This window comes from Phyllobates terribilis, unplaced genomic scaffold (assembly GCF_046119375.1).
Source record: "Phyllobates terribilis strain yellow unplaced genomic scaffold, ASM4611937v1 Scaffold_2__4_contigs__length_985480577, whole genome shotgun sequence".
Lineage (NCBI taxonomy): Eukaryota > Metazoa > Chordata > Amphibia > Anura > Dendrobatidae > Phyllobates > Phyllobates terribilis.
Genome location: NW_027362762.1, coordinates 294063659 through 294089946, shown reverse-complemented (window position 1 = coordinate 294089946; position 26288 = coordinate 294063659). Strand labels below are relative to the sequence as shown.

The 26288-nt window shown below is 44.4% G+C and overlaps 1 protein-coding gene across 14 annotated transcripts in view; it reads left to right on the top strand.

Moving 5' to 3' along the window:
- Nucleotides 1-26288, top strand: part of DOCK9 (dedicator of cytokinesis 9) — a 260724-nt gene that overhangs the window by 40990 nt on the left and 193446 nt on the right. For 3 of the 14 annotated variants that reach the window (XM_073664189.1, XM_073664187.1, XM_073664181.1), the window contains exon 1: nucleotides 269-739. The exons of 10 other annotated variants lie outside the window; for them this stretch is intronic. In XM_073664189.1, coding sequence (XP_073520290.1) covers nucleotides 581-739 — 159 coding nt within the window. In that variant the 5' untranslated portion in view covers nucleotides 269-580. Of the gene's footprint in view, nucleotides 1-268; nucleotides 740-26288 lie in introns of those variants that run through there. One more of the 14 variants, XM_073664185.1, reaches the window with a different exon arrangement.

Below are 26288 nucleotides of genomic sequence, written 5' to 3'. Positions count from 1 at the left end.
GCTGTCAGAAAACCATTTCCAGATCAGGGACGTTCATGTGTGCGGCCGCCCTTTGAGGCATGTCACGTTGCCATAGTGACTGGGATGACTGCCTTTCTTCCCATCGCCTTTGCTTTACTCTCTCCTCTCACAACCTTTAATGCAGTATTAAACATCAAAAAGTAAATTTAGGTCAGTAAAAAAAAAGAAAAATGGCTTCTCCAAGTATATGAGCGCAAGGAATTGTGGGCGAGTCGTATTTGTGAGCTGCTTTAAGATTCACTCTGGCTGTCAGCATCAGTAACTGCTTTCCTTTCTTCTTCTTCTCTCATCTTGGGCATCGCCCCCAGCAGTGTGAGGAGACAGAGGGAGTAGATGTGTGTGTGGATGCTGTGCCCTATTTGTAGGTATAGATTTTCTCCTGTCTGAGCTTTTCTCTCCGCCTCCTGTACGTCCCTCCGTGGTGCCTTGCTCTGCCGATGCTTGAGAAATCTTGCTAGGCATCTCCTGAGAAGGGATGGAGACTGCCGCTGCCAGTCACGGGAAGCCACTCTGCAGATGGAGCCAGGGATGCTAGGAACGCCACTGTCAGCAGCTGGGAATGGGTTGCACTACTAGTGTGATCCTTTTTAAAGGCATTTGCACAGTATTAGAGAGAAACTGTGCTTATATCTGCAAACAGCAAGGAGAAAATAATGCACTCGAGTACACCGCGCAGAGCCTGTCTAGAGAGGACTCCGGCTTCACACATTCATCTCTGGTATGTATGCCATGGCTCCTACCGGCTTCTTACTGCATGTCTAGATCGCAATTGGCAAACTGGGAACAGCTTTACTGTATGTCAGATTACATTAAGGGTGCGTTTGTTTTCTGGGTGCTATTTTCTGCCGTGTCATAAAAGCAAAAAAACATCTCGTATTCCTAGATCTCAACATACGGAGGTTATATTTTGCTCCTATATTGTATAAGTCCCATATACTGTCCCCCTGTCCTCTCGTGCAATCTCGTACGAGATGCCGATGTGGTGTGATAGACGGTGAGCCTGGCACGTAACCACTCCACTGTCACACTTGGATTTCCCTGGGCTGGGGCTCCTCATACAATCTGATGTGTAATGTGTGCTTCATTACAAGAATTAATAAAGGGAAGTCACTTGAGCAATTGCCCTTGGCTGTCTAATGAATGACATTATCTCCATGTGCCACGCAGGTGTTATAGGTACTTTAACCGATCAGCTTTTTTCCTTGCAGCATAATTGCATTAATATGCCAGTGTGATATTGTTGTAATGTGATATATATATATACACTGCTCAAAAAAAAATAAAGGGAACACTTAAACAACAGAATATAACTCCAAGTAAATCAAACTTCTGTGAAATCAAACTGTCCAATTAGGAAGCAACACTGATTGACAATCAATTTCACATGCTGTTGTACAAATGGAATAGACAATAGATGGAAATTATTGGCAATTATCAAGACACCCTCAATAAAGGAGTGGTTCTGCTGGTGGGGACCACAGACCACATCTCAGCACCAATGCTTTCTGGCTGATGTTTTGGTCACTTTTGAATGTTGGTTGTGCTTTCACACTCGTGGTAGCATGAGACGGACTCTACAACCCACAGAAGTTGCTCAGGTAGTGCAGCTCATCCAGGATGGCACATCAATGCGAGCTGTGGCAAGAAGGTTTGCTGTGTCTGTCAGCGTAGTGTCCAGAGGCTGGAGGCGCTACCAGGAGACAGGCCAGTACACCAGGAGATGTGGAGGGGGCCGTAGGAGGGCAACAACCCAGCAGCAGGACCGCTACCTCCGCCTTTGTGCAAGGAGGAACAGGAGGAGCACTGCCAGAGCCCTGCAAAATGACCTCCAGCAGGCCACAAATGTGCATGTGTCTGCACAAACTGTAAGAAACCAACTCCATGAGGGTGGTATGAGGGCCCGACGTCCACAGATGGGGGTTGTGCTCACAGGCCAACACAGTGCAGGACGCTTGGCATTTGCCACAGAACACCAGGATTGGCAAAGTCGCCACTGGCGCCCTGTGCTCTTCACAGATGAAAGCAGGTTCAAACTGAGCACATGTGACAGACGTGACAGAGTCTGGAGACGCAGTGGAGAGCGATCTGCTGCCTGCAACATCCTTCAGCATGACCGGTTTGGCAGTGAGTCAGTAATGGTGTGGGGTGGCATTTCTTTGGAGGGCCGCACAGCCCTCCATGTGCTCGCCAGACGTAGCCTGACTGCCATTAGGTACCGAGATGAGATCCTCAGACCCCTTGTGAGACCATATGCTGGTGCGGTTGGCCCTGGGTTGCTCCTAATGCAGGACAATGCCAGACCTCATGTGGCTGGAGTGTGTCATCAGTTCCTGCAAGATGAAGGCATTGAAGCTATGGACTGGCCCTCCTGTTTCCCAGACCTGAATCCGATTGAGCACATCTGGGACATCATGTCTCGCTCCATCCACCAACGTCACGTTGCACCACATACTGTCCAGGAGTTGGCGGATGCTTTAGTCCAGGTCTGGGAGGAGATCCCACAGGAGACCATCCGCAACCTCATCAGGAGCATGCCCAGGCGTTGTAGGGAGGTCATGCAGGCCACACACAATACTGAGCCTCATTTTGACTTGTTTTAAGGACATTACATCAAAGTTGGATCAGCCTGTAGTTTGTTTTTCCACTTTAATTTTGGGGGTGACTCCAAATCCAGGCCTCCATTGGTTAATAAATTAGATTTTCCATTGTTGATTTTTGTGTGATTTTGTTGTCAGCACATTCAACTTTGTACAGAACAAAGTATTCAATGAGAATATTTCATTTATTCAGGTCTAGGATGTGTTATTTGAGTGTTCCCTTTATTTTTTTAAGCAGTATATGTGTATATATATATATACAGTACAGACCAAAAGTTTGGACACACCTTCTCATTTAAAGATTTTTCTGTATTTTCTTGAATATGGAAATTGTACATTCACACTGAAGGCATCAAAAAACTATGAATTAACACATGTGGAATTATATAGTTAACAAAAAAGTGTGAAACAACTGAAAATATGTCTTATATTCTAGGTTCTTCAAAGTAGCCACTTTTTGCTTTGATGACTACTTTGCACACTCTTGTCATTCTCTTGATGAGCTTCAAGAGGTAGTCACCGGAAATGGTCTTCCAACAATCTTGAAGGAGTTCCCAGAGATGCTTAGCACTTGTTGGCCCTTTTGCCTTCACTCTGCGGTCCTGCTCACCCCAAACCATCTCGATTGGGTTCAGGTCTGGTGACTGTGGAGGCCAGGTCATCTGGCGTAGCACCCCATCACTCTCCCTCTTGGTCAAATAGCCCTTACACAGCCTGGAGGTGTGTTTGGGGTCATTGTCCTGTTGAAAAATAAATGATGGTCCAACTAAACGCAAACTGGATGGAATAGCATGCCGCTGCAAGATGCTGTGGTAGCCATGCTGGTTCAGTATGCCTTCAATTTTTAATAAATCCCCAACAGTGTCACCAGCAAAGCACCCCCACACCATCACACCTCCTCCTCCATGCTTCATGGTGGGAACCAGGCATGTAGAGTCCATCCATTCACCTTTTCTTCGTCGCACAAAGACACGGTGGTTGGAACAAAAGATCTCAAATTTGGACTCCTCAGACCAAAGCACAGATTTCCACTGGTCTAATGTCCATTCCTTGTGTTCTTTAGCCCAAACAAGTCTCTTCTGCTTGTTGCCTGTCCTTAGCAGTGGTTTCCTAGCAGCTATTTTACTATGAAGACCTGCTGCACAAAGTCTCCTCTTAACAATTGTTGTAGAGATGTGTCTGCTGCTAGAAAGCTGTGTGGCATTGACCTGGTCTCTATTCTGAGCTGCTGTTAACCTGCGATTTCTGAGGCTGGTGACTCGGATAAACTTATCCTCAGAAGCAGAGGTGACTCTTGGTCTTGCTTTCCTGGGGCGGTCCTCATGTGAGCCAGTTTCTTTGTAGCGATTGATGGTTTTTGCAACTGCACTTGGGGACACATTCAAAGTTTTCCCAATTTTTCACACTAATTGACCTTCATTTCTTAAAGTAATGATGGCCACTCGTTTTTCTTTACTTAGCTGCTTTTTTCTTGCCATAATACAAATTTTAACAGACTATTCAGTAGGACTATCAGCTGTGTATCCACCAGAGTTCTGCATAACACAACTGATGGTCCCAACCCAATTTATAAGGGAAGAAATCCCACATATTAAACATGAGAGGGCACACCTGTGAAGTGAAAACCATTTCCGGTGACTACCTCTTAAAGCTCATCAAGAGAATGCCAAGAGTGTGCAAAGCAGTCTTCAAAGCAAAAGGTGGCTACTTTGAAGAACCTAGAATATAAGACATATTTTCAGTTATTTCACACTTTTTTGTTAAGTATATAATTCCACATGTGTTAATTCATAGATTTGATGCCTTCAGTGTGAATGTACAATTTTCATAGTCATGAAAATACAGAAAAATCTTTAAATGAGAAGGTGTGTCCAAACTTTTGGTCTGTCTGTCTGTGTATGTATATATATATATAATTTTTTTATTTTATTTTTTTTTCAATACTTGGATTTCCCAATATCTGCTTATTAGGGTGGTGATATTTTTCAACATTGAGATTCCCGTTGTTAGAGTGCCACATACTACCAGATATCTGCATCAATTGGAAACTGTTTCTCAACAAAATTCTCCACATCATTTCTACAGATTGTTAATTTTGTGTTTTCTCTTTTATCTTATTGATATCCACAATCAAATCACAGAATCTGCAGTGATTAAGACCATTAGTGACTAGACCATTGACCAACATGTAGTACTATACGTCACTCCATCAAAGTAGCGTTGCCTGAGTATGCATCCAGTCTGTAATTGTATAGAGAAAAGACTCGGCACTCAAGGTTTGAGCAGTTGAATGATGACTATTTTATTTAGGCAGTCCAATCACGATAAATATATATGACGTTTTGGTCCTAAAATTTGGACGTCCATAAGAATGCAACGGATTTCAGTGGCTTGTGATAGTTCAATATGTGTAGCGCAGAAGGGAACGCAACTGTAGTCGCACGTGCAGAGGAGCTAGGACCGATACGTCATGTATATTCCAATTGGATTGACTAAATATAATTGTCATTCAACTGCTTGAACCTAGTCTTTTCTCTAGACCATTGACCAATACTAGAAGGAATTCACAAAATGTTGTGATCAGATCCATTAAATCATAGTTGATATGGCTAATGTCCTATATTCCCTGACGAATTATCATCCTGATTAGCTTGTTCATAGTGAAAAAATTGCTTCATGTAAATGCAGGAAAAGGTCAGCTGAAAATTGATCTTGATCGATCGTGCTGCCATAAGATCATTATTTCACAGCAGCTCAATATTCAAATGCTCATAAGAACATTGACTATTTTTGTACTCACAAAATATGTGCTATGATTAGAGAATGGTGGCCAGATACTGTATGTTATATCAGTGGTAGGATTATGAAGTGGTGAGCAATGTGCCCACCTTGGGGTCCACACTAACAAATGGATGGGGCAACTTTTTACAACCAGAAATCTAAAGGTTTTATGACCCATTATTACCGTATTTTTAGGACTATAAGATGCACCAGACCATGAGACGCACCTAGGTTTTAGAGGAGGAAAATAGAAAAGAAAATGTAAGCAAAAAATGTGGTCATGATGCCCTGTTAAGGGCGAGGGGGTCTGCTGCTGACACTGTTACAGGGGTAATGTCCCCCAATTCTGATAATATCCCCCATCCTGGTATATATACCCCCCCTTCCTATTATACGTGGCCCCCATCCCCATCCTGATATGCATGGCACCCCTCCATCCTGATATGCATGGCACCCCTCCATCCTGGTATGCATGGCACCCCTCATCCCTATGCTGGTATGCATGGCACCCCTCATCCCTATGCTGGTATGCATGGCACCCCTAATCCCTATCCTGGTGTGCTTGACCCCCTCATCCGTACGTATACTGGTATGTATGATCCCCATCATCCTTATCCTGGTATGTATGGCCCCCTCATCCTTATCCTGGTATGTATAGTCCCCCTAATCCCCATCACGCTGCACATAAAAAAAAATAAACACTCCTACTCACCTTTCTTCTCTCTCCTCCAGCGCTGCGTCCTGTCTGCTCACACTGACCTTGCCATGCTGACAAGGAGAGATCAGCTGCCGGAAGTCGCTGCTCCGCACGCCGGGACTGTGTGCTCAGGGAGCAGTGACTTCATGCTCCTTAATAGCCGGCACACCGCGTTGCCGCAGCGCGGCTCCTGCTGCTGCCGGGTGATTGTATGTGACCGCTATTAAAGGGCATGAATATTCGCCCATGAGCATGGAGAGGCAGTGAACATTCATGCCCTTTAATAGCGGGCACACGCGATCGCCCGGCAGCAGGAGCTGCGCTGCGGATACATTGTGTGCCGCATTAAAGGAGCATGAATATTCAGTGCTCCCCACGCCCATGAACGTGGGGAGCAGTGAATATTCACTTTCTTTAGCAGAGGGGATAGTGTAGGCTGCAGCAGGCGGCTGCTGCCTCCTGTGCCCCGCTCCCCACCCCACACACAGAGTGTGTGTGTGTGTGTGTGTGTGTGTGTGTGTGTGTGTGTGTGTGTGTGTGTGTGTGTATGTGTATATATGTATATATATATACACCCCCAACATTCAGACTATAAGACGTGCCCCCCATTTTCCTCCAAAAACTTTGGAGGAAAAAAGTGTATCTTATAGTTCAAAAAATACGGTAGATGCTTGGCGGTCCTCACTAACCCTCCGAACACTACACAGACGTGGTTTTACTGTAACTTGGCTTTAACTTGTTTATGATGTGATAACATAGAATGGAGCCTTCAGTTATAGCTAGATGAGCGAACCTGAACTTAAATGTTTGGCGTTGGTACAGGACAGTTAGTGTCTGGTGCTAAACCTTGAAAAGCGGACTTTCCCCGGAAATCCATTGCAGAGAGAGAATTTTCCAGATCAAAAATTTGAATACCAATTGTTTAGAATAGGGTTCTGGTACCTGAACCAAACTTTGTAATAAAGTTCGGGTCGGGTACCAGAATCCGAACTTCCACGGGTCCGCTCATCCCTAGTTATAACTGGTCCATTTCAAAATTGAGATAAAATTCTATATCTGTGGCGGGATTTACTGTTTGATGGCATTCAAATTTAACGCTCAGCGTTTTTCTGTTAGGCCAGGAAAAACATAACTGGCGCCAGTTAAGATCAATGTCCCAAGGTTTTAGCAGGAATTCAATACTTTTTCTGAAATTAAATCCAAGAACCAATGATGTGACTGACTGATGTTCAAACTTGTCTTGATAAATTAGTACATCTTGTTCCCTGTCTCCCCTCTATGCCATCTTAAGGAATCTGTGTAATAGGGGGGCAGTTGGTGGTCATAATTTTGAAACAATTTTTCATGGGGAATGGATGCATCCTTATGTAAAACTTTACCCATCTGCTTAAAAAATACATGAGTCTAAGGCTGCGTTCACACATTGCGTATTTCCCTGCTTTTTTTTTTACGCGCGCGTATTTTCCTGCTTTTTTTACCTGCGTTTCTTTACGCAGGTAAAAAAAGCATCTCCATTCACACACTGCGTTTTTTTACGGAGGTGCAGGAGAAATGAAGTGTGACGAGCATGGACACCTGTATGTAATGTAATGTAATGTATGTGTCTGTATGTAATGTAATGTATGTGTCTGTGTGTCGTGTGTGTACTGTCTGTGTCTATGTGTCGTGTGTGTGAGTGTCCCCCTAGCAGTGTATGTACAGACAGCTTCTGGCTGCAGCACATACACTGCTAAGTTATTAAAAGAAAAAAACTATGGATACTCACCTATCCGATGGATGGGAGAGGCGTCCGGTCCGGTCCCGCGGTTTCCAGCATCTGACGTGAAGCGGAATGTGTGATCATCATTGTTAGCTGTCCTGTGGGGGATAAGTGATCACCTGCAATCTTGGTACGACCCGCTTATTAAGTATATACAGAACAGCTCTCCACCCTGATGATCAGAAGTATGAATATTTAAAGAGACTGTCAGCAAAAAAAAAACAGCATTTACTTGCAGACATAGTGGTAATCTGCAGACAAATACTAATTAAAACATGAAGCAGTCTCTATTTATTTTACTCACTTACATTGCAGTATTAATTCCACAGCACTTCAGTCATCAGCATTTCTGTCCCCATTGGGGCTCACAATCTAGATTCCCTATCAGTATCTCTTTGGAGTGTGGGAGGAAATCAGTGAACCCGGAGGAAATGCACAAAAATACGGGGAGAACATACAAACTCTTTGCTGATAGGGAGGGAGTATGGCTGCAGGTATTAAATTAGGTTATTTTCTCCCTGCAGCTGCTCAATTCCAGTCATCACATACACATAATCTCCAGGCCTGAGAGTATGACAACCTTCTGCATCAGCTGGATCTGGAATAGAAGATGATACTGATGCATGGGTGTTAGTTAAGGCTTTGGTAAGCTGAATCACATATTGCACAACATAATCTGTTTCTTCTGATAATTGTTGTGGGGTAAATCTAGCTATGGCTGGTTGTGACCCAAATAGTATCTCATAGGGTGACAGTTTGTGTTTCCCTATGGGTGTGGTGCGTATGTGATATGGTGCAATGGGAAGGAAGGAGCTCAGGCCACTAGGCCGTAGTTTCTTGCATCATTTTGGTTAACTGCCTTTTCAGTGTGCCATTCAATCTCTCCACCTTGCCACTTGACTGTGGATGGTAAGGAGTATGTAACGTCACTGTTGATCCAATCATGGTAAGTATTTCTTGATATACGCATGAGGGAAAGACTGGTCCTTGATCACTTTTGATAACTTCTGGGATTCCATACCGGCAAACAACTTCAGAGACCAGCTTCTTGGCGGTAGTCTTGGCAGTCATGTTTGGAACGGCGAATGCTTCTAGCCAACTGGAAAACATATTCACTACCACTAAGCAGTCCATGGGCCCAGGAGGCCGCAACGGCTGGATACAGGAGTCGAGGCAAACAGTACAGCTGTTTCTTCTTCCATAGCCCATTTATTAACTTAGCACCCGCCTCCTTCCACGACTGGCGTTCTTCTTTAGAGCGTAGAGCGTGTGGAGCGTAGCTTTGTGATTGGAGGGACCGGTTTATGCTCTTCTGCAGGTTGATCCTGGGTTGGCACGGAATTTAGCTGTTTGGCCTGTTGCCGCGTAAGAGCCATGGACATGGATGTCAGAAGAAGAGCTGCTCGCTTAGCATGGAGATCAGCAAGTGTATTACCTCTTGCTTCAGGGGCATCTGGCTGGTCGGGTATGAGCTTTTACCTTTATGACAGCCAACTGTCTTGGTAGTTGCACCATTTCCATCAATTGTCTGACGCTTTCAGCATTTTTCACAGGAGAACCTGCAGTCAGAGCTTTGAGCTCTGCTTCCTGTGCTGACATACTGGGAGGTAAGACTGCAGCCTCTACCAATGTATCTTCAGTTGTGACAGCATATCCAGTATGAAACCTGCCAGAGGTGTCAGCATATCTGGATCCATCCTTATATAACGTAAGTTCTGGGTCATCCAAGGGTACTTCCCCCACTAGAACAAGTGGAGTTGACTGCGCAGTAATTTGTTCCAGACAATCATGCGCGGAGCCTCTTTCCCCTCTCCTTCAGGTGCAGGTAGCAGGGTAGCTGGGTTGATGGTGGTGCACTGATGTAATTTCACATTTTCTGGCAACATCAAGGAACACTGCAACCGCAGGTGTCTCTGTGTGGACAGATGTTTAGGTTGCTGTGTGGCGTGAACCGCTCGTAGACAGCTGGGGGAGAGATGCGCTGGGTAATAACCGACTGGGCGCTGCTTTGTACAGTGTATCTGTATGAGTACCCCGGCTGCATGCCTCCTGTTCTTTTTCAACATATCCTTCATCACAAATCTCATGTGCCACTTTCCTAAACTTCTCAACGTCTTCCAACAATCTACAGTCAACTAATCTATTCTTTTGCTGCCGGATGCCTTCATCCCACAACACAGGCTGAAGCCTCCTCCCCTCCTCAGGAAAATTTAACACTTTTGGTGCATTCTTGCATACTTAAATGATCTTTTTCCTTCTCGAGACTGATCATGATATTCATCACATCCTCCCCCTCCTGCAGGGGAGACAAAATTCTTTCTGCTCCACGGAAACATTGATGATAATCACTATTGCTGCTTCACAACCAACAAAGATTCTTAATTCTTGTGCACAGCGGAGCCTGGACAGAGCTCCCAGCTGTTCCACTACTACCTTCTACCTGCTACCTGCTAACTGGTCCGGACACTCGATATATGTATATCTACTTGCGTGTCCTACTAACTAACTAACAATGTCCAGTCTTTTCTAAGAATCTTTATTGGAAGTTAAAGAAGGGAAGATTCACACAATATTCACTTGTCAATCCGAGGTGATACTCCTTTGAAGTTAAATAATATCAGACCCCTAATGGGACTTCACCCCTTATAGTCTCACCTTTGACTACATCCATCCAGGACGTCCGGAGATACTGCAAACAACCACACACCACGTGGAAACCACGCCAAACGGTCAGTGTCACTAGTGCACTTACCGTGGCTTTTTGTGGGGGATGATCAGTCCCAATTCCAGTGGGGGAGGCTGAAAGCAAGTCTCTCTTTGTGGACGTCCAGAGGTGGAGGGGCGTCCCTGGTTAGGGATCCGAGTTACGGCACCAACTGTTAAGGGAGGGCAATAACCCTTCACGGTTGACCAAGTGAGTGTCAAATTATTATGTTGATTGCAATCCACAGAAAACCAAACGGAAACAATGTTCTGTATTGGGAGGATTCAGAGAATCTCTGATCCCGTTTATTTTGCTTAGCATTTTATATTGTTTTGAGTATATCAAATAGCCAATCAACTCTACAGCCACACTACAATACTATAGGCTAACTGATGTGAGTACAATTATTACGGAAACACATATATGGTCATATTATCATTGTTAGTTTGAAGCACTATGGAAATTTTACAAGGTCAAACCTGGCCTAAACAAGTTAGATAAGAGTGTCTGACAAAATGTTCTCTTGAGAAAAGGTTAGTGTGAGATAAGTTCTATGGGAAGAGAAAGAAAGAATGTATGTTATGCAAGGAGTGATAATAACATGATTTTAAAGCGAGCAGACAAAATGGAGTTTCTCTAGCATGAGTATTAATATGTCCTTTACAGCAGTAATGGTGGCAATGAACAGTCAGCGCGCTCTACACAGTGAGTGCTCTGTAATCACAGTCCGCGCTCTCTACACAGTGTGTGCGCAGTGAAGTTCACAGCTTTACTGTATGCGGCTAGAGCCGCTCGTCACAGCGCATGCGCAATGAAGCTGGAAACTACACAGCCTCATAGCACATGCACGGCTCCCAGCACTGGAAACTTTACTGCCTGGCCGTGTCATACAGCGCACGCGCCCCACAAATATCAGTGCTCGCCGGGAGCAAAATTCAAATACGTGGGCGGCGCCACAGTGACTGAATACGAGGATCACACCCCTATGACTGAACGAGCAGGTAGGATTATAAGTATATAAAATGTTATAGACTCCTTATATTTGCACCAATTTTAATTAAAAAAGCGTTAGTGATGCACATTGCATCACTAACAACGCTATGGGGGCAGTTTACATAGTAGATAAGACCTGACAGGTTCCCTTTAAAGCTTGGGCGGAAATGGCTATTCCAAATGGACAATGACCCGTAAGAATACTGACAAAATGGTAACAAAGCTTAAGGATAACAAAGTCAATGTTTTGGAGTGGCCATCACAAAGCCATGATCTAAATCCTATTGAAAATTTATGGGCAAAGCTGAAAAGGCAGGTGCGACCTACAAACCTGGATCAGTTACACCAGTTTTGTCAGGAGGAATGGGCCCGAATTCCAACCAACTATTGTGAGAAGCTTGTGGAAGGATACCCCAAACGTTTGACCCAAGTCATTCAGCTTAAGGGCAATGGTACCAAATACTAATAAAATGTATATAAACTTTTGACTTTACAGTGAGTAATAAAAATGGCTTAAAACATTCTCTCGCATTATTCTGGAATTTGGCAAATATTAAATATGATGGTAATCCTAATTGACCTAAAACGGGAAAGGTTTATTCTGATTTCATGTCCGATATTGAGAAAAACATACACTATATAAAAAGACACATATGTATGTAAACTTCTGGTTTCAACTGTATATAAAACTTAATATGGCCATCTGAATTTAGCTTAAGGCTTTCCTTTAGTGAGGTCTAACGCCCTAGTTTCACACATGTGTTAGGCTGTATTCACAAAAGAATATTACTCTGTATGTTCTTTGAAAACCATTGAATATGATATGAAATTGTGCATCTCCAGAACCTTGAAGGTGAGGTCAAGTTCACTGCTAGAGAGCCACCATGCTATATGTAGATGTGTCCTGGATGAAGGTTGGGGTAGGTTGATTTATCTGCTATGTTAGATGCTTTGATGGATCATATTGCAGAGAAATGTCATGCTAGTGGTTAAACGTGATGGATAGTCCTCTAGTGGTGTTTTTCTTCTGAGGGTGCTCAGAGGACGCATTGAGATTTCTTTCCAGTAAAACCACATGAATGATGGAAATGATCTGCTTTCCAATATTGGAAGAAGCAAGAAAACGAAACATCTTACAGTAAACATTCCCATGTTTGCGTGGGTTTCCTCCTGGTACTCCGGTTTCCTCCCATATCTGAACACATACTAATAGGGAATTCAGATTCTGAGCCCCATCCCTCACTAAATGTGTATTTGTGTACATATGTGTATGTGTGTATATATACGTGTAGTGTGTGTGCATTAATATACTCACCTACCGCTGCTTTTTTCTCATTGACTTCACTGTAATTCAGAACATATACAGTGCTGGCCAAAAGTATTGGCACCCCAGCAATTCTGTCAGATAATTCTCAGTTTCTTCCTGAAAATGATTGCAATCACAAATTCTTTGGTATTATTATCTTCATTTAATTTGTCTTCAATGAAAAAAACACAAACGAATTATCCTAAAGCCAAATTAGATATAATTCCACACCAAACCTAAAAAAGGGGGTGGACAAAAGTATTGGCACCCTTTGAAAAATCATGTGATGCTTCTCTAATTCGTGTAATTAACAGCACCTGTAACTTACCTGTGGCACCTAACAGGTGTTGGCAATAACAATCACACTTCCAGCCAGTTAACATGGATTAAAGTTGACTCTCAACCTCTGTCCTGTGTCCTTGTGTGTACCACATTGAGAATGGAGAAAAGAAAGAAGACCAAAGAACTGTCTGAGGACTTGAGAAGCCAAATTGTGAGGAAGCATGAGCAATCTCAAGGCTACAAGTCCATCTCTAAAGACCTGAATGTTCCTGTGTCTTCCGTGCGCAGTGTCATCAAGAAGTTTAAAGCCCATGGCACTGTGGCTAACCTCCCTAGATGTGGACGGAAAATAAAAATTGACGAGAGATTTCAACGCAAGATTGTGCGGATGGTGGATAAAGAACCTCGACTAACATCTAAACAAGTTCAAGCTGCCCTGCAGTCTGAAGGTACAACAGTGTCAACCTGTACTATCCGTCGACGTCTGAATGAAAAGGGACTGTATGGTAGGATACCCAGGAAGACCCCACTTCTTACCCCGAGACATAAAAAAGCCAGGCTGGAGTTTGCCAAAACTTACCTGAGAAAGCCTAAAACTTTTTGGAAGAATGTTCTCTGGTCAGATGAGACAAAAGTAGAGCTTTTTGGGAAAAAGCATCAACAGAGTGTACAGGAAAAAAAAGAGGCATTCAAAGAAAAGAACACGGTCCCTACAGTCAAACATGGCGGAGGTTCCCTGATGTTTTGGGGTTGCTTTGCTGCCTCTGGCACTGGACTGCTTGACCGTGTGCATGGCATTATGAAGTCTGAAGACTACCAACAAATTTTGCAGCATAATGTAGGGCCCAGTGTGAGAAAGCTGGGTCTCCCTCAGAGGTCATGGGTCTTCCAGCAGGACAATGACCCAAAACACACTTCCAAAAGCACTATAAAATGGTTTGAGAGAAAGCACTGGAGACTTCTAAGGTGGCCAGCAATGAGTCCAGACCTGAATCCCATAGAACACCTGTGGAGAGATCTCAAAATGACAGTTTGGAGAAGGCACCCTTCAAATATCAGGGACCTGGAGCAGTTTGCCAAAGAAGAATGGTCTACAATTCCAGCAGAGCATTGTAAGAAACTCATTGATGGTTACCGGAAGCGGTTGTTCGCAGTTATTTTGGCTAAAGGTTGTGCAACCAAGTATTAGGCTGAGGGTGCCAATACTTTTGTCCGGCCCTTTTTTGGAGTTTTGTGTGAAATGATCAATGATTTGATTTTTGCTTCATTCTCTTTTGTGTTTTTTCCTTGCAAGCAAATTAAATGAAGAGAATAATACCAAAGAATTTGTGATTGCAATCATTTTCAGGAAGAAACTGAGCATTATCTGACAGAATTGCAGGGGTGCCAATACTTTTGGCCAGCACTATATGCTCTATGCCTGAGCTGGAAGTCTCTTTTACAATGTAAGCCTATGGAGCATTGTTCTGACGCTCTATAGGCTTACATTGTTAAAGCTACTTCCGGGTCACGCAGAGCTCAGCATGACCCGGAGAGTCTGAAGAACTGTGACTTCACTCAGAACAGGAGCAGAAAGATGCTGGATCCTGGAGAAGGGGGCAGTAGGTGAGTATATTAATACACACATACACAGATTTAGTAAAAAAAAAAAAAAAAAAATCTTCATGGGAGGACTTCTTTAATGGCGCTATATAAGCAAATAACTAAACTAAACTGTGACTCGAGTTTGCTGTTAGAAATTCAGGGTAAGTGAGGGCTTTCCCACCACTCAACAAGCTTATTGGCATGTGACTGGCTTGGCATATTACTATATTTTTTGGGAATGGCTGTTCATCCGATTCCAAATATTTTTTGGAGTTTTCCAAGATCCTGAAGAATTAGTGTAGTACACCAGTGGCTAGCTGCAGCAGTCATGTGGGTGGACAGATGACATGATTGCTACAGCCAAGTGAAGTATTCTAGTGGCGGCAGTTTATCAGGTTCTTTTGTTGCACGACACTCTATGCCCAATAATAATGAATGCCCTTGGCTAACAGCTTGATATTCCAACAATGACAATTGCATTACGGCGTGATTTTATTGTGCCAAAAGTGCTCATCACTAAGTTTAGAGAATTTTTCACTGTGTACAAAATTTTGACTCTTAATCACTTCATGATTCAATGGTCATTAATCAATTTGCCACATTCTAATTTGCTTTTGGAGAATAATAGGTCACCCATTACTCCTTTCTATTTTATGCCAGTAAATCGTGAATTGGTTTGCTCATCTCTAGTTGTCACTTTTGAACATGGGTAGATATGTTAAAGGAGCTGTATTAAAGAAGTTGTCCACTACTTTTTACGTTTACCCCAGTGTATTTACCCTGTGATTATAAGTCTTTTTGTAATTACCTTTGATAGCGTCGCACAAAGGCAATAAAGACTATCCTTGGCCGCTCACAGGCATCACGTGACCCCCAGCTTTTTCTTCCGCTGATGTCACGTCAAGTGACACAGTCCCCACGGTGGATGCTGGGCTGTGGGCGGGGTTACCCCCTGTGTCACACCCAGCACTTTCCCAATGAATGAGGAGAGGGAAAGCGTGCAGTGGATGCTGGGTGTGATGCGCAGGGTAACCCCGCCCACAGCCCAGCATCCACCGTGGAACGCAGCAGAGAGAGACTCCCGGCTGCAGCCGAAGATAGCAGAGTATGGTGCTTGGCTATTGCCAGCAGTCCCATAGGCAATGAATGGAGGTGCAGTATACATGCTTGACCTCCAGTCCATTTATTTGGGGCTTTGCAGAGCCCTATTGTCAGGATTGATAGGGGTTCCAGAGTTAATTTACTGATCGGTGGCTGTCTTGTCGCCTATCCTATTTATGAAGGATAACTTAAATAGAACCTGTCATGTTGTACATGCAGTCTGATCTGTGGACAGCATGGTAAAGAGAAGGAGAAGCTTATAGATTTGTGGGAAAAGATTCAATATATTTAGTATTTTATCCAGTGAAATCCCTGGTGTTTATATGCATAGGAGACATGTGGGCGGGCCTACTCAGTGATTGACAGCTGTCTCTACATGCAGTCATACAGGGAAGACTGTCAGTCACTGAGTAGGACCATCCACTGGACTCGTATACATACAAGCACCTGGGTTTTCAATGAATAAAATACAAATTCTGCTGAAACTATCCCACAAAAATCTACATGAATCTGATCAGCTCCTCCTGCTCTAGAAAATCCCCCCTGCAGATCAGATATCACTTTCATCATAACTGGTTCTCTTTAAAGCGGTAAGGCTTTGAACCTATAAAGAATCCCATTATAACTTAGTGGGAACTGAAGGGCATCATTGGAATGAATTATATGGAAGCCACAGCCCAGTGTGAACATGGCCTACTACAGATCTTTAGTACTTGGCTGACTTTGAACCCTGTGTATGATACACATTTTGGAGCATTAGGTGTAAAGTATGCTGATAGTGGGAATGCTCATACACTGGGTAAGAACTATGATATGGAACAAAACGCCCTGTCCATTAAGCTTAGAGGGCAGAGTGGATTCAGGCCCATATTATTTATTGATTGGCCATTTATTAAGTTCTGCTCATTCCTGAACAGCAGAGGAGAGTGGCTCCAGTATTCTGCCTGTGAGCTGGACTCTGTAAGGCTGGGTGCTGCAGGGCTCGGTAAGGCTGGGTGCTGCAGGGCTCGGTAAGGCTGGGTGCTGCAGGGCTCGGTAAGGCTGGGTGCTGCAGGGCTCGGTAAGGCTGGGTGCTGCAGGGCTCGGTAAGGCTGGGTGCTGCAGGGCTCGGTAAGGCTGGGTGCTGCAGGGAAAGCGTTTCTCCGTGCCCTGTCACCAGTAGATCAATAGACTTCTGTATTACACTGAGCTAGTGAAGCTGCTGCCATTATGGGTGTTGGCTCACATGAGTTCACACTTTCCGCTTCTGATCCTGCAGCTCATAATTGTGTTACTTTTTCCATTGTGAGGAACTGTGTGTGTGTTGCAGCTAATAATTCCAGAAACATTGTTAAAAGTTTTAGTTTCTTCTTCTATGTGGCATCTGTCTGTTCACAAATTGGTATCTAACCTCGCCTGCTGTTCTGCATGGAACTACAAGAAGAATTGTCCATGGGGTCTGGCAGGTCATACTCTCTTATCCAGCACACCTCCTCTGGACCCTGATTGAGGCATACCCCTCATTTCTACTTCTCGTAAAAGTATGTGGGTTGTTTTCGAACAAGAATGGTTTCTGTTATGATAATGTTTGGCTTTCTGGCCACAGGGGGAGAGGAAATTCTGACATGGTGAAGAGAACCTTGTTTGTGCTGCGAGTTGGGTGGTGGCCAAAAGTTTAATACTACAGCAGCAATCTTAATCTGGAAACAATACATACCTTTGTAAAGGCTGTCACGTGTGGATTATACCGGTGAACGGGGAGGTTCATGACTAGTAACATAAAACACTGTAACACTTAAAGGGAACCTGTCTCCATGAAAATACTGTACAGTCCAATCTGCATGCAGGAGGTATGTTACAGAGCAGAGGAAAGGAGTGTATATATATATATATATATATATATATATATATATATATATATATATATATATATATATATATAATAGTTTTGAGAGTAAAGATTCTCTATAACCTGTGTTTTAATCATTTAAACCTCTGCTCTTTCTGGTATTTCGGTCCGTGGACGGTCCTATCAGTGACTGACAGCTTTCTTTGTATAAGTGTGCATATGGAGATCGCTGTCAGTCACTGATAGGACCACTCACTGGATCGGGAATCCCAGAAAGAGTAGAGGGTTAAATGATTAAAACACAGGTTATCCTGAATCATCTCTCACAAAACTATATGTCAATCTGCTCCGCTCCTCCTGCTCTATAACCTGCTGCCTGCAGATTGGACGGCATTTTCCTGGTGACAGGTTCCCTTTAATGTGACATTCTCCTGAATTACATTATTTTAGATGGTCACATATATAATGTTGGCAGCTGTACCAAGTTATTGCTACTGCTTAATGCGCATATGTGAATGAGTTTTTCTGAATGAATATTTTTATTAAATATTTTATTGTGTAAATGTAATTGCTATCCAAATACATTATGTGTGATTAAATCTTTGTTGCTTCCTAGAATAGCGTGTAAACATTTCCAAGTTAATTTTAAGGAGCACCCACACATTTTGTTTTTTCACAGTGATGGACGGTCTGCTGATCAGTGGAAGTGTGAGTCATGAGAACCCCACTTACTGTCGAAGACATTTGTCTGATTTGGGCTGCTCAGTAAGCAGGAGCATTATACTTATTCAGTAGAAAGTCTACGAGCTGGTTCACGGAGAGGAGTACGGACTTATAGGCTTTATCAAGTCCGTACACCCCTCAGTCTGTGCATTCATGCAGGAGCCAAACACTCCTTCCTGAGCAGCACACCTCACACCAGTGTATAGACCGATCTACAGGGTGTTTAAAGGAAATCGTTCATGTTGTACATGCTATCCAAGCTGTGGACAGCATGGCATAGAGAAGAAGCAGCTGAACAGAATGATATATAGGCTTGTAAAATATTCAGCATAAGGGCTCATTGGTACATGTGTTTCTTACACGTATGAGTGCTATTATAGTCTTTGGAGTAGTTCACATGTCCCATTTTTTTTTGTCTGATATTGATCCAAATCTCGTATCAATATTGCCAATGTAAGTATATGAGACAGTGAAAAAAATTGGACAGCACTCTGATACCATCGATGTGCTGTCTGTGTTTTACCTTCATCGGTTTATTTTTTTTCATCTGAGAAACACTGATGAAACTCTGACCAAACTCTGATAGTAGAAACTGACAAACTTACCAAACTCTAATCAAAAAGAATGATAAACTCGGACCAATTTTCTCATGCAAGAAAAATCACTGTTGTCTGAATGTGCCTTAACTTGTATTTTATTCAGTGAAATCCTTGGTGTTTGTGGGCACATGAGTCCAGTGGGCGGGCCTACTAGAGAGTGACAGCTGCACAGTCATACAGGGAAGTCTGTCAATCACTAAGTAGGTCTGCCCACTGGACTTATATGCATACAATCACCAGGGATTTCAATGAATACATTTCAAGTTGTGCTGAAACTTTTGCCACAAAAATGTAAATGAACCTGAGAGCTCCTCCGGCCATAGAACATCCTGGCTGCAGATCAGATACTATTTTCAACATAACAGGTTCCCTTTACCTGCCATCACACAGTTGAGAAAAAGGAAGTGTAGGTAATCTTTGAGCCGCAGGCTGCATGAATTAGGGACAGGCTCCATCACAGGCGGGAATAGGAGAATACTGTCTACTGGGTGGGTCCCAGCTGGCTTTTTTTCTTTCCGGCTCATTTTGATGAACAGGTCTCTTCTTATGCACAAACTGGGAGATGCACAAATTCTTGTTCTCTCCATTCCTGGCTCATTTTTAGGCTGTGTGCCCATGATGCAGAAATGCTCTGGATTTTTTCCTGAGCGTTTCTGCATCTCCCTGGCAGAAAAAACGCATGCGGATTGTACATGCCTTTTTCCTGCCAGGGACATGTGGATGTGAAGCGTTCATCACTTGCATTTCCACATGCGGGTTATCAAGCGCTTTTCCAAGCGATTTTAGCATCACTTGGAAAGTGCTTGACAGCTTGGTCACACTATATAAATCCATGCACCCGGCATGGATTTATATAGTGTGACCAAAGAATGTTAAAAAATAAATATATACTTACCTTCTGATGGCCCCCGGAGTCTTTATTCGATGCGTCTCGGCTTGCTTGTGACTCGCTCCCTGGGCCCAGTGTGGACGTGTGTGGGATACCCGGAGCCTGGTCTCTGGGGGTTGTAGAATCCGTGGCGGTGACCCAGTCCCGTGGCTCAGGGTGGTCAGGCCAATGGCGGTATTTTGTGGGGGTTTTAGGTTAATTGTCCGACTACGCCACCCGTGGATTGCGGTCAGCGCGGACCGCCGCTGCAAGGCAGATCGCTGGGGCTGATGGTGTGTGCAGCTGAGGTAGTGTGACTCCCCACGGGAAGAGTGGAGCCCCAGGGCAGTGTAGTTGATGGTGAGGGTGAGTCCCAGCACTAGTAGTGCTGGTGCGGCGATGAAGCAGGACCGACTCGGAGTCTTTGCAGTGCAGTTCAGGGTCTTTACTGGTGATATTAAGGCAGACCCTCCCGGGAGTACTGGCTAACATAAGGGGCCTGGTCAGTCTGCGAGCAAACAGGAGTTCCCCTGGCCAGGTGGAGTTGTAGGCCTCCCCGTCTATCTGCACTCTTTCTGGCTACCGTGCTGTAAGCGGGTAGAAGTAGCCCACGTCCCTGAGTATACCGTGTGGTGCTCACCCGTATGGCTGGTGACTTGGGGCCTTCTGTTAGCCTCCGCTCCTGGATGGCAGTGCTGGTCCCTTCCTTGTGACTGAGCCTCCGGGCTTCTATGGCCAGAGGACCTGGAATCCCCTGCCGGCTGGTTTCTGCTGCTGGGTGGATATCAGTCCCCACAGCCTCGGACTTCGGTGTCCTTTACTTGGTTTCTTCTGCCAGGGCGAGCTCTGCTCAGCTCCAGCCCCTGGTCTTCAGCTACTGCTCCTACAGAGCTCCTGCTGTAACTCTCCCTGTGTCTGGAACTGTCTCCTGGCTCTGACTGACTAATCCCGCCCCAGACCCAGTTTATAAGGGCAGATTCCTCCCCTCCCAGGACTGGGCAGGAGGTGTTGCATGCTTAAGGGCTCCTGACCAGAGAAACCTCCCACTTGCTCTCAGACGTAATATTTCTATTACTGTGGTAACCAGACCCCTGGGGTGCCACACTTGCAGCTCGCGGTACACTGAAAGGACCTGCCGACGTCAGCAGTCACGTGACCCGTCACATGACTAAATGACGTCATGGCAGGTCCTTGAGTCCACCGGGATCTGCCGGCAAGCTGAGACAAGCACACCGGGGGCCATCAGAAGGTAAGTATAATATTTATTTTTTATTTTATTCTTTTTTTTTTACAGGTACTATGGTACTCAGGTCTGGAGGAGAGTCTCCTCTTCTCCAGACCCGGGTACCATCCGCACATTGAAACGCATGTTATCCGCATGTACAGATCCAGTGATGCGGATTCCATGCGTTCCAATGCAAGTCAATGGCAGCGAAAACGCAGCGCTTCTGCAAAATAATTGGTAGTGCTGCGGTTTTTCCCGCAATGATAATCCAGAGCGGAAATTTCCGCAGCATGGGCACAGCACATGCAGATTATCATTGGGGAACATGGCAGGCCTTCTACCAAGAGTTTTTTAAAAAACGCATCGTGGGCACACAGCCTTACACTATTTTCTCTGAAACACCTTGTCATTACAGAGTAAGACATGCATATCTACAATACAGAAATATTGTTCCTTATTCTGGGTGGCTTGAATCACTTGATAGATTCACTGTTGGACAGTTTCACACGACCATATAAAAAAAATCATCAGTTTAATTCAGAAAACGCGGACGATTTTTTTCTCACTTGTCATCCGCGTGCAGTCCGTATACAATCTGTTTTATTACAGCAGCAATTAATCATTGACAAAACCATTGACAGTTAAAGAATGGCAATGTATCCTTAAAAATCGGATGCCATGCTGTGGCTCCGTATAGCATACATTTTTTTTGCACACCCATAGACTTGAATAGCCGAGTCTCATTTGACAAACTGCCCCATTCACTTCTCTCATTCACTTGCACTGCTCCATTTTTTACGGACAGCACTCTTACTGAAAATGCAGTCATGTGAACGAGCCCTTAAACTGTTGGTTTGTCATAGGAGGTGTGGAGCAGAAAAGGGCAGTCGTACCCACATGTATGGCATGTTTTTATAGTGCTTGTATGTCACTATTCTTTTACCCTAAAGTGTTTAGGTTGTAGGCAGGGCAAACAACATCAGCTTATTATTATTACTATCGCTGACCTATACCATGCGGTTTATCAGGATATAATAACATCTCTGCTCCTTGGGTTCAGTCTGATTCTCTCCACAGGTGGCTACTTCTGTTATTCTCTGCTGTAAGGTCAGGTCCACAGCCTGTTGACAATGGGAAGAATTTTTTTCAATGTAAGATTTACACAGCTGCCACTTGTAGTTCATGTCCCTGGGGGTTATGTCTGCATAATAGTCCAATTGTTTTACCAAGTTTCCTCCTAACAATTGAGAATAAATGCATGCCTTCTGTAAAGGCTTTTGTATAGGAGCAGTGCAGGACAAGCCCCAGTATGGAGTCCTGCCACTGGGTGAACTGGTTCAGTTCCTTTGTATATGACATGTCAGAGCTCTTATTAAGTGATTCTCAGGGTGTAGAAATAAATGTCACTGCATATATTCCTGGATACCATTAATTAGCACACCCCACTTGTTTACTGTAGGGAGGCAATCCCTATAGTATAGTAAAATGGCTGCTGTTTTGTTACAGTGACAGGGACCTGTCCTACAATGTTACCGGGGTATGTGAGCGGGTGCAGCAGGACCGTGCTCTGCTGGGACCTGGAGATAGCCTTTGTCATGTACTTTCTGGCAGTGTTCATCTTTTTTTTTAATGAGACATAAAAGTGTGGTATATTATGGGATACTGTGCTTCTATGTGCACCTAAAATGACAGACATTGCTGGAGCAGAGGCCCCATGGAGTAGGAAGCTCCACTGCTGTGACCTGTAGTCTAATAAGCAAGACGCAGAGCTTCCTACTGCACACGCTCACAGGCATCGGTCCTATTCACAATCAAAGCCCACGGCCCCACTATCAGTATTTGATCAGTATTTTTTCTCAGGAGTGGGAGCCAAAACCAGGTGAGGAACAATCAGAGAAAAGGTATAATAGAAACAAGTCACCAATTCTGCATTTATCACCCACTCCTGGTTTTGGCTCCCACTCCTGAGAAAAAATACTGACTGAATACTGACCAAATACTGATAGTGGGGAGGTGGCCTAAGACAGGTTTCTGTCTCTGTTACAGGATGGCAGCCATTTTTAATTCTATTGTAGTTACCTCAGTAGATAAATTGAATGTAATTTGCTAATTAAAGGGAAACTGTCACTAGATTAATGCCTACCGAACAACAGGCAGCACCAATCAGACCCGGGCTGTTTGATTGCAGCCAAGTATGTTTTACTTTGTAACGCCGCGGCATTTTAGAGAAAATATAGTTTAATGAGCCAGCCAGGCGCCATAGGGGGAGATGTGATTAGTCTGGCACGGCCCATGGCTGGATTCCCCTCCCTGTTGATTGACCGTTCTCTACAAATGTACATACATAGGAGAGACCTGTAAACCAAACAGTGAGAAGACTACTTGGGCCCACGCCATACTAATTACATATCTCCCTGTGGTGGACACTCAGGAAAGGGCCCCTGTTCAAAAGCAATATATTTGCCCACAGATTGCACCAATGATATATCTGTCCCTGTCTTCCTATAGTCCACCAATGATATGTCTGTCCCTGTCTTCCTATAGTCCACCAATGATATGTCTGTCCCTGTCTTCCTATAGTCCACCAATGATATGTCTGTCCCTGTCTTCCTATAGTCCCCAGACGGCTTTTCAAACAGTTATTTTCTGAAGCGCTGCCACAATCTTGTAGACTTTCTCTGATTTATGCCGCTTGTGGTTCAGGCAGCATGACTCTAGTGACAGGTTTCCTTTGAAGTTATTTGGGAATTTATTCACAATACCATTTCCTTGCTTTCTTTCTTTTTTTTCTATTCCCAGAGATTTATCCGTTTAACGTTAAAGCATTTAAAAGCCATTTACCCATGCATGTGACGCTCCCCCTGGGCCGTGGGGTACTCGGTCCCGGGCCGGTCGTTGCTAGGGGAGATGTCACAGTGGCAGTGACCTGGTCCATGACCCAGGGCGGTCAATCAAAGGGGAATTATTTACAGGGGATTTATAGTTTTTATATATAGTTCGTGACGCAACCTGTGGTATGCGGCTAAAGGGAGCCGTCGCTGCAGAGCAGGTCCTCTGGAGCTGGTGTAAATGCAGCAGAGTTGGTTTAGCTCTCCACAGGTAGAGCTTAGCTCCGGGGCAGTGTAGATGTTGCTGTTATGAAGTAGCACTCGTGGTGCAGTGTAGTGCAGGGAGTGATGGCGCAGCAGCAATAACTGACGTAGACAGTGGGGTGCAGCCTTCAGGGTTTTACTCACAGTTGTCAAGTTCCTCAGGTTGCACTGTCCAGCTTACAGCCTCCCACGTCGTGCTGCACTCACCAGGCAGGGGTTCAGCCAACCCTCAGGTACCTCCAGAGTACATAGCAGGACCCCCTTCTGTGTGTTCCTTCTGGCCGTCTCCCTGCACCTCACACCTAGTGTCCCAATCCAGTGACCGCGAACCTTGTCGGGCGACGTCTTCTCCGTCCCCTGGGTCCTCTATGGCTACCTTGGTGAGATTGATGTGCATTGTGGCTGCAGTACCTGAAATACTACAGCCTCCGGTTTCCTAGTTGAGACTTGAAGAGCTCTGCTAGTTTAGGGACCGGTCCCCTCTGTGCAACCTGACCCCTCCACCGCCTGGCAGATTCGGGCGTGCGGTGTGGCCTCCAGCACTACCCGCACCCCTGGGGTCCCTTCTGCTTTACTGGAGCTTTTCCTGCTCCTCTCTGTCCAGGGCCTCTCCTCAGGCCCTCCTCCTGAGCAGAGCTCCTGCTACCAACTCTTCCTCTCACTGAAGAACTGTCTTCCCAAGATGGTTCTCTCTTTTATACTACTTCTAACAAGTGCTTGCCTGATCTACGTCCTCCACCCACACCCACTACATGGTTCCCCCTACTTTGGTTCCCCCCACTCCAACCAGGGTCAGGGCTCAGCAGGAAGCGCGACACATCTTGCCCTTCCAGCTGGTCTGGAGTAGTGTAGTGTTGGATGCAGGTGTTAGGGTCCCGGGCAGCACTCTATCCTTACCTGAGAGTGAGATACCACACCTCTAGGTGAGATGCAGTACCTCTGTGGCGACTGAACCCTCAGGGGCGCCACACATGTTTTCTGATGGTTTTATGAAATACAGGAACAAGTACAAGTATAGTGTGTCCTAGTTTGTCTTTTGGCACATGCTGGTACTGTTGTAAAGTACTGTTTAGCACTGTCCTACTTTCTGGTAGTGTCCTTAATATAATTAACAAGTGACATCACTGTCACTTACTAATTATCTCTGACAAGTAGTCTGAACTCTTCATATCTAAAAATAACAAATGCTGTATATTAGTAGGTGTCCCAACAGGAAAGAGGCTCATCATCTTTGGTGTATTATTAGGAATGAGGCTAGTAACAGCTATAGTATATATCTGCAGAATCCTCCCGGTGCGAATACATGGATGGAGTAGATCTGAACTGCTCATGTAATCTGCAATGAGGGTAAAGGTTAAAATAACAGGATCCACCTTGGGCTCCGCACAAACAGAAGATGAAGGAATAAGGCTGTGGGACTACTTGAGTTGTTATATAAGCGACAATACATTGTGCGATCTAGCAGTTTATTTCATCAGCTCTGGTGTTAGGCCGGTCATACACATTACATGGCTGTCAGCTGAACGATTTTTCGGCCAGTCTTTCAACTCGCATCCATCTCACCGACTCTCCTGTGCTCTTTCTACGAGAAAGTCGGTGGTTTTTCTCCAGGAGAACAATGTGATCAACTTTCCCCGACAATCAATCAGCAGGCACCCCCATGCACATTAAAATCTGAATCCATCAATTTTGGCAGGTTCAGCTGACAGTCTAATGAATATGGGGAACTTTAGACCTGATAATAAAGAATGGTTTAATTTCTGTATGTCAATGTTCACACTTGCCAGTTCTTTCCCATCATGCTTATTCTGGGGTTTTTTTTTACAGAAAAGAGTAGCATGCTGTAAAATTCATTTTTATTTATTATACTTGCTTATATAGCGCCTAGATATTACACAGCACTTTACAGATATTGTCACCATGAAAAACTGATACTGGATGGCAACCTGAAGAATCTGTTATAAGTCAATAGAGAAAAAAAAAATCTGTCAAAATGACTATATCAGACAGATAATCTGTAATATCCAGCATCCATCAAATCCTAAATCCAGTGTAATCTGTGGTTGTCATTTCTGGTTTTCTGTTCCTGTTCATAGTAGCTGAAACAATAGTGTCGGGTCAGTCACAT